This window comes from Sturnus vulgaris (genome assembly GCF_052056855.1).
Source record: "Sturnus vulgaris isolate bStuVul1 chromosome 38 unlocalized genomic scaffold, bStuVul1.hap1 SUPER_38_unloc_1, whole genome shotgun sequence".
NCBI lineage: Eukaryota > Metazoa > Chordata > Aves > Passeriformes > Sturnidae > Sturnus > Sturnus vulgaris.
Genome location: NW_028275902.1, coordinates 59,268 through 68,293, shown reverse-complemented (window position 1 = coordinate 68,293; position 9,026 = coordinate 59,268). Strand labels below are relative to the sequence as shown.

The 9,026-nt window shown below is 62.4% G+C and overlaps 1 protein-coding gene across 1 annotated transcript; it reads left to right on the top strand.

The window, feature by feature from the left end:
- Positions 1 to 5,986: 5,986 nt before the first annotated feature.
- On the top strand, positions 5,987 to 8,750 carry LOC148219526 (tapasin-like). Its single transcript, XM_088157452.1, has 4 exons — positions 5,987 to 6,247; positions 7,074 to 7,084; positions 7,218 to 7,518; positions 8,308 to 8,750. The coding sequence occupies exons 1-4, from the start codon at positions 6,004 to 6,006 to the stop codon at positions 8,406 to 8,408; spliced, it is 657 nt and encodes a 218-aa protein (XP_088013578.1). The 5' UTR covers positions 5,987 to 6,003; the 3' UTR covers positions 8,409 to 8,750.
- Positions 8,751 to 9,026: the final 276 nt, after the last annotated feature.

Below are 9,026 nucleotides of genomic sequence, written 5' to 3'. Positions count from 1 at the left end.
GTTTTAGGATATTTTGGGGTGCTCATCCCCCTCCCTTTTCCCCGCAGACCCCTGGGGGGTCCTGGAGGGATTTTGGGGCAGTTTTGGGGTGATTTCGAGGGATTTTGGGGTGGTTTGGGGCAGTTTTGGGAGATTTTGGGGCAGATTTAGGATATTTTGGGGTGCTCACCCCCCTCCCTTTCCCCCTCAGACCCCTGGGGGGTCCTGGAGGGATTTTGGGGTGATTGGGGGGGATTTGGGGGCAGTTTTGGGGAATTTTGGGGCAGTTTTGGGGGATTTTGGGGCAGATTTTGGGGCGGTTTGGAAGGATTTTGGGGGATCCTGATGGATTTTGGGGAGATTTTGGGGGTTCCTGATGGATTTTGGGGCGGTTTCAGGAGATTTTGGGGTGATTTGGGGGGATTTTGGTGCAGATTTGGGCGATTTTGGGGCAGTTTTGGGCGGTTTTGGGGTGATTTTGGTGCAGATTTAGGATATTTTGGGGTCCTCACCCCCCTCCCTTTTCCCCTTTAGACCCCTGGGGGGTCCTGGAGGGATTTTGGGGCAGATTTGGGGAATTTTGGGGCAGTTTTGGGGGATTTTGGGGCGGTTTGGGGCGGATTGGAAGGATTTTGGGGGATCCTGATGGATTTTGGGGCGGTTTTAGGAGATTTTGGGGTGATTTGGGGGAATTTTGGGGCAGTTTTGGGGGATTTTGGGGCAGATTTTGGGGCGGTTTGGAAGGATTTGGGGGATCCTGATGGATTGTTTTGGGAGATTTTGGGGGTTCCTGATGGATTTTGGGGCGGTTTTAGGAGATTTTGGGGGGATTTTGGTGCAGATTTGGGCGATTTTGGGGCAGTTTGGGGCGATTTTGGGGTGATTTTGGTGCAGTTTTAGGATATTTTGGGGTGCTCATCCCCCTCCCTTTTCCCCGCAGACCCCTGGGGGGTCCTGGAGGGATTTTGGGGCAGTTTTGGGGTGATTTCGAGGGATTTTGGGGTGGTTTGGGGCAGTTTTGGGAGATTTTGGGGCAGATTTAGGATATTTTGGGGTGCTCACCCCCCTCCCTTTCCCCCTCAGACCCCTGGGGGGTCCTGGAGGGATTTTGGGGTGATTGGGGGGATTTGGGGGCAGTTTTGGGGAATTTTGGGGCAGTTTTGGGGGATTTTGGGGCAGATTTTGGGGCGGTTTGGAAGGATTTTGGGGGATCCTGATGGATTTTGGGGAGATTTTGGGGGTTCCTGATGGATTTTGGGGCGGTTTCAGGAGATTTTGGGGGGATTTGGGGGGATTTTGGTGCAGATTTGGGCGATTTTGGGGCAGTTTTGGGCGGTTTTGGGGTGATTTTGGTGCAGATTTAGGATATTTTGGGGTGCTCACCCCCCTCCCTTTTCCCCTTTAGACCCCTGGGGGGTCCTGGAGGGATTTTGGGGCAGATTTGGGGAATTTTGGGGCAGTTTTGGGGGATTTTGGGGCGGTTTGGGGCGGATTGGAAGGATTTTGGGGGATCCTGATGGATTTTGGGGCGGTTTTAGGAGATTTTGGGGTGATTTGGGGGGATTTTGGGGCAATTTTGGGGTGATTTGGGAGATTTTGGGGCGGTTTGGGGGGATTTTGGGGGATCCTGATGGATTTTGGGGGATCCTGATGGATTTTGGGGAGATTTTGGGGGTTCCTGATGGATTTTGGGGCGGTTTTAGGAGATTCTGGGGCAGTTTTGGGGGATTTGGGGGCGGCTTGGGGGATTTTGGGGCAGTTTTGGGCGGTTTTGGGGTGATTTTGGTGCAGTTTTAGGATATTTTGGGGTGCTCACCCCCCTCCCTTTTCCCCGCAGACCCCTGGGGGGTCCTGGAGGGATTTTGGGGTGATTGGGGGGATTTTGGGGCAGTTTTAGGAGATTTTGGGGGATTTGGGGGGGATTTTGGTGCAGATTTGGCCGATTTTGGGGCAGTTTTGGGCGGTTTTGGGGTGATTTTGGTGCAGATTTAGGATATTTTGGGGTGCTCACCCCCCCCCTTTTCCCCCCTCAGACCCCTGGGGGCTCCTGGAGGGATTTTGGGGTCCCTCGGGGGAGCCCCCCCGCTGCGAGCTGAGCCCCACGGCGCCGCTGCTGCCCCCGGAGGGGACGGGGACGGCCCAGGAGTGTCCCCAGGGGCTGGGGGCGCGCTGGTGGCTGCTGGCCCTGGGGACACCGGGCAGGGAGGGCACGGTCCTGCTGCAGCACCGCGACACCGACACGGCCAGCGGTGAGAGCCTCCCTGTCACCTGGGGACACCTGGGGGACACCTGGGGGACACCTGGGGGACACCTGGGACACCTGGGGGGCACCTGGGGGACACCTGAGGGCACCTGGGGGGCACCTGGGACACCTGGGGGACACCTGGGGGACACCTGGGGGACACCTGAGGGCACCTGAGACATCTGGGGGACACCTGAGGGACACCTGGGACACCTGGGGGGCACCTGAGGGCACCTGGGGGACACCTGTGTGTCACTTGTGTGACACCTGTGTGTCACTGTCACTTGGGTGACACCTGGGGGACACCTGGGGGACACCTGAGGGCACCTGAGGGGCACCTGGGGGGACACCTGGGGGACACCTGGGGACACCTGGGGGGACACCTGGGACACCTGGGGGGCACCTGTGTGTGACTTGTGTGACACCTGTGTGTCACTGTCACCTGGGTGACACCTTGGGGACACCTGTGTGTCACTTGTGTGACACCTGTGTGTCACTGTCACCTGGGTGACACCTGGGGGACAGCTGGGGGACACCTGGGGGACACCTGGGGGACACCTGGGACACCTGGGGGGCACCTGGGGGACACCTGGGGCACCTGGGGGGCACCTGGGGGACACCTGGGACACACCTGGGGGACACCTGGGGGGCACCTGGGGGACACCTGGGGGGGCACCTGAGGGGCACCTGGGGGACACCTGAGGACACCTGGGACACCTGGGGGACACCTGGGGGACACCTGGGGGGCACCTGGGGGACACCTGAGGGACACCTGGGACACCTGGGGAGCACCTGGGGGGCACCTGGGGGACACCTGGGACACCTGGGGGACACCTGGGACACCTGGGGGATACCTGGGACACCTGGGTGTCACCTGTGTGTCACTTGTGTGACACCTGTGTGTCACTGTCACCTGGGTGACACCTGGGGGGACACCTGGGGCACCTGGGGGACACCTGGGTGACACCTGAGGGACACCTGGGACACCTGGGGGGCACCTGGGGGACACCTGGGGGACACCTGGGACACCTGGGGGGCACCTGGGGGACACCTGTGTGTCACTTGTGTGACACCTGTGTGTCACTGTCACCTGGGGGACACCTGGGGGACACCTGGGGGACACCTGGGGCACCTGGGGGACACCTGGGGGACAACTGGGGGACACCTGGGTGTCACCTGTGTCACCTGGGTGTCACCTGTGTGTCACTTGTGTGACACCTGTGTGTCACTGTCACCTGGGTGACACCTGGGGGACACCTGGGTGACACCTGGGGGACACCTGGGTGACACCTGGGGGACACCTGAGGGACACCTGGGACACCTGGGGGACACCTGGGACACCTGGGGGGCACCTGGGGGACACCTGAGGGCACCTGGGGGACACCTGTGTGTCACCTGTGTGACACCTGTGTGTCACTGTCACTTGGGTGACACCTGGGGGGACACCTGGGGGACACCTGAGGGCACCTGAGGGGCACCTGGGGGACACCTAGGACACCTGGGGGGACACCTGGGTGACACCTGGGGGACACCTGGGACACCTGGGGGGCACCTGGGGGACACCCGGGGGACAACTGGGGGACACCTGGGGGGCACCTGGGGGACACCTGAGGGACACCTGGGACACCTGGGGAGCACCTGGGGGGCACCTGGGGGACACCTGGGACACCTGGGGGACACCTGGGACACCTGGGGGACACCTGGGGGGCACCTGGGGGACACCTGAGGGACACCTGGGGGACACCTGGGACACCTGGGGGACACCTGGGGGACACCTGAGGGACACCTGGGGGGCACCTGGGGGACACCTGGGGCACCTGTCACCTGGGTGTCACCTGTGTCATTGTCACCTGGGTGTCACCTGTGTGTCATTGTCACCTATGTGTCACCTGAGTATCACTTGTTTGATCTGTGTCACCTGTGTCATTGTCACCTGAGTGTCACCTGGGGCACCTGTGTGTCATTGTCACCTGTCACCTGTGCCGTCTGTGTGTCTTTGTCACCTGTGCCCCCAAATGTCACGTGTGTGTCACTCTGCGTCCCCCAATATCCCAAAATGTCCCCAAATGTCCCCAATGTCCCCAATGTCCCCAATGTCCCCCAATGTCCCCCAATGTCCCCAATCCCAAAATGTCCCCAATCCCCCCAATGTCCCCAATGATGTCCCCAATGTCCCCAATCCCCCCAATGTCCCCAATCCCCCCAATGTCCCCAATGTCCCCAAATGTCCCCAAATGTCCCCAATGTCCCAATGTCCCCCATCCCCCCATTGTCCCCAATGTCCCCAACGCCCCCCCAATGTCCCCCATCCCCCCAATCCCCCCAATGTCCCCAATGTCCCCAGTCCCCCCAAATGTCCCCAATGTCCCCACTGTCCCCAGTCCCCCCTAACCCCCCTCTGTCCCCTCCCCCAGCCACCCTGTCCATCTCCACGCTGTCCCCGCGTGTCCGGGGTCTTTTGGGGACCCCCCAGAGCCTGCACTGCGCCCTCAGCCCCGCCGGGGGCGCCTTCGAGCTCGAGTGGCTGCAGCACCGCGACGGCGCCACCCGGCGCCTGCTGGCCTTCAGCTCGGCCACCGCGCGCGTCACCCACGCCGCCCCCGGCGTGCTGCTGCTCCTGGGGGACCGCGACCCCGCCCCCAACTCACCTGCGGCGCAGGTGAGGCTGGGATTGGGGGGAGGGGAATGGGGGAGGGGAAGGGGTTTGGGTTCTTCCAGCCACCAGGGGGCGTTGCGGGTACAGAAATGGTTTGGTCCTCCAGGCCGCCAGGGGGCGCTGTGCTTATGGAACTCCTTTGGTCCTCCCGGCCACCAGGGGGCGCTGGGGGCACAGAATCGCTTTGGTCCTCCCGGCCGCCAGGGGGCGCTGGGGGCACAGAATCGCTTTGGTCCTCCCGGCCGCCAGGGGGCGCTGGGGGCACAGAATCGCTTTGGTCCTCCCGGCCGCCAGGGGGCGCTGGGGGGCACAGAATCGCTTTGGTCCTCCCGGCCGCCAGGGGGCGCTGGGGGCACAGAATCGCTTTGGTCCTCCCGGCCGCCAGGGGGCGCTGGGGGCACAGAATCGCTTTGGTCCTCCCGGCCACCAGGGGGGGTGTCACTGGCAGTGCAGGGCTTCGGTCCTCCTGGCCATTAGGGGGCGCTGTGGGTATGGAACCACCTCGGTCCTCCAGGCCGCCAGGGGGGCGCTGTGGGTATGGAACCACCTCGGTCCTCCAGGCCGCCAGGGGGCGCTGTGGGTATGGAACCACCTCGGTCCTCCAGGCCGCCAGGGGGCGCTGTGGGTGTGGAACCACCTCGGTCCTCCAGGCCGCCAGGGGGCGCTGTGGGCACAGAAATGCTCAGTCCTCCCAGCCGCCAGGGGACTCTGTGGGTGCAGAACCACTTTGGTCCTCCCAGCCGCCAGGGGGCGTCACTGGCACTGCAGGGCTTTGGTCTTCCTGGCCACCAGGGGGCGCTGTAGGCACAGAAATGCTTTGGTCCTCCAGGCCGCTTGGGGGCGCTGTGGGTATGGAACTCCTTTGGTCCTCCTGGCCACCAGGGGGCGTCACTGGCACTGCAGTGCCTTGGTCCTCCTGGCCACCAGGGGGCGCTGTGGGCACAGAACCGCCTCGGTCCTCCTGGCTGCCAGGGGACGCTGGGGGCACAGAAATGCTCAGTCCTCCCAGCCGCCAGGGGGCGCTGTGGGTATGGAACCACCTTGGTCCTCCCATCCGCTAGGGGGCGCTGTGGGTACAGAACCGCTTTGGTCCTCCCGGCCGTCAGGGGGCGCTGCAGGCACCGAAATGCCGCAGTCCTCCCGGCCGCCAGGGGGCGCTGCGGCCATGGGACCCCCCCTCAATCCTCCCGGCCGCCAGGGGGGCGCCACTGACACGGAGCCTTTCCCTGGTCCTCCCAGCCGCAGGGGGGGCGCCCTGGAGCTGTCGCTGCAGCTGCCGCCGCTCTCGGTGTCCGACGGCGGCTCCTTCATCTGCTCCGTGAGCACGGCCCAGGGCCAGGTGCAGCAGGTGCTCAGGATGAACGTGATTGGTCAGTGCTGGGATGGGACTGGGAGGGACTGGGGGGGACTGGGAATGTCTGGGGTGGACTAGGATGGGATTGGGATGGGATTGGGATGGACTGGGATGGACTGGGATGGGAATGGGGGGAAATGGGAGGGACTGGGATGGGATTGGGATGGGATTGAAGAAGACTGGGATGGACTGGGAGGGACTGGGGAAGACGGATGAACTGGGAGGGACTGGGATGAACTGGGATGGAATGGGACGGGATTGGGATGGACTGGGATGGGATTGGGGAGGGGACTGGGACTGGGATGGGATTGGGGAAGACTGGGAGGGACTGGGATGAACTGGGAGGGACTGGGATGGGACTGGGATGGACTGGAAGGGATTGGGATGAACTGGGGGGGACTGGGATGGGACTGGGATGGGTGGGAGGGCTCCCAGTGGCTCCCAGTTTGTCCTAGTTTGACCCAGTTTGCCCCAGTTCCCCACTGTCCCCAGTCTATCCCAGTATATCCCAGTGTATCCCAGTGTATCCCAGTGTATCCCAGTGTATCCCAGTATATCCCAGTCTATCCCAGTATATCCCAGTCTATCCCAGTATATCCCAGTCTATCCCAGTCTATCCCAGTCTATCCCAGTATATCCCAGTATATCCCAGTCTATCCCAGTCTATCCCAGTCTATCCCAGTGTATCCCAGTCTATCCCAGTATATCCCAGTATATCCCAGTGTATCCCAGTCTATCCCAGTGTATCCCAGTGTATCCCAGTATATCCCAGTGTATCCCAGTATATCCCAGTATATCCCAGTATATCCCAGTATATCCCAGTCCATTTCCCCTGTCCCCAGCCCCCCCGCAGGTGTCGGTGGTGCCCCCGGTGCTGTCCCCAGTGTATCCCAGTATATCCCAGTATATCCCAGTATATCCCAGTCTATCCCAGTATATCCCAGTATATCCCAGTCCATTTCCCCTCTCTCCCAGCCCCTCCCCAGGTGTCGGTGGTGCCCCCGGTGCTGTCCCCGTTTGTCCCGGCCCAGCTCCGCTGCTCCGCCGTTGGTTTTTTCCCTCTGGACGTTGGGATCCGCTGGGAATTGCGGCCCCGGGGGGCTCCGAGGCCGCGGGCCCCGAGCCCGGGGCTGGCCTGGAGCTCCGGGCACCGGCGAGCGGCCAACGGCACCTTCAGCCGCAGCGCGGAGCTCCGCGTCAGCGCCGCCACACCTGGGGACACCTACACCTGCCTGGTGACACACCTGGCCGCCGACACCCCCATCAGCGTCACCGTGCACGTGGCAGGTGAGGGGGCTGGGGGTGTTTGGGGACACTGGGGACACACCTGGGGACACACCTGGGGACATTGGTGATGGGTATGGGAGCACTGGGGACAAGGTTAGGGACACTGGGACAGGGTTGGGGACACCCGGGGGCATCGGTGCCATGTCCCCCAATGATGTCCCCCAATGTCCCCAATGTCCCCATTGCTGTCCCCATTGTTGTCCCCATTGCTGTCCCCATTGATGTCCCCATTGATGTCCCCATTGCTGTCCCCATTGCTGTCCCCATTGCTGTCCCCGTGCTGTCCCCACTGTCCCCATTGATGTCCCCATTGTTGTCCCCATTGCTGTCCCCATTGCTGTCCCCGTGCTGTCCCCACTGTCCCCATTGATGTCCCCATTGCTGTCCCCATTGCTGTCCCCATTGCTGTCCCCATTGATGTCCCCAATGTCCCCATTGCTGTCCCCAATGTCCCCAATGTCCCCATTGCTGTCCCCAATGTCCCCAATGTCCCCACTGTCCCCATTGCTGTCCCCATTGCTGTCCCCATTGATGTCCCCAATGTCCCCATTGCTGTCCCCAATGTCCCCAGTGTCCCCATTGCTGTCCCCAATGTCCCCAATGTCCCCACTGTCCCCATTGCTGTCCCCAATGTCCCCATTGATGTCCCCAGTGTCCCCATTGCTGTCCCCATTGCTGTCCCCATTGCTGTCCCCATTGCTGTCCCCACTGTCCCCATTGCTGTCCCCATTGCTGTCCCCATTGCTGTCCCCACTGATGTCCCCACTGTCCCCATTGCTGTCCCCACAGGTGCCAGCGTGCCGGCCGTGGAGGACATGGCGGGGATGGCCCTGGTGGCTTTTGTCATCGGGGGGCTCTGCCTGCGCCTGTGGCCCCCGGCGGGGAGGTGACACCGCCCCAATGTCCCCAATGTCCCCAAGTGACACCGCCTGGATGTCCCCAAGTGTCACTGGATGTCCCCAATGTCCCCAATGTCCCCAAGTGCCACCGCCCCCATGTCCCCGATGTCCCCAAGTGACACTGCCTGGATGTCCCCAATGTCCCCAATGTCCCCAAGTGCCACCGCCCCAATGTCTCCAATGTCCCCAAGTGTCACTGGATGTCCCCAAGTGACACTGCCTGGATGTCCCCAGTGTCCCCAAGTGCCACCACCCCATGTCCCCAATGTCCCCAAGTGTCACTGGATGTCCCCAATGTCCCCAAGTGCCACCACCCCCATGTCCCCAATGTCCCCAAGGGCCACCACCTGGATGTCCCCGATGTCCCCAAGTGACACTGCCTGGATGTCCCCAATGTCCCCAAGTGTCACTGGATGTCCCCAAGTGCCACCACCTGGATGTCCCCAATGTCCCCAGGTGACACTGCCTGGATGTCCCCAGTGTCCCCAAGTGCCACCGCCCCCTGTATCCAAGTGACACCACCTGGATGTCCCCAGTGTCCCCAAGTGCCACCACCCCATGTCCCCGATGTCCCCAAGTGCCACCGCCCCAATGTCCCCAATGTCCCCA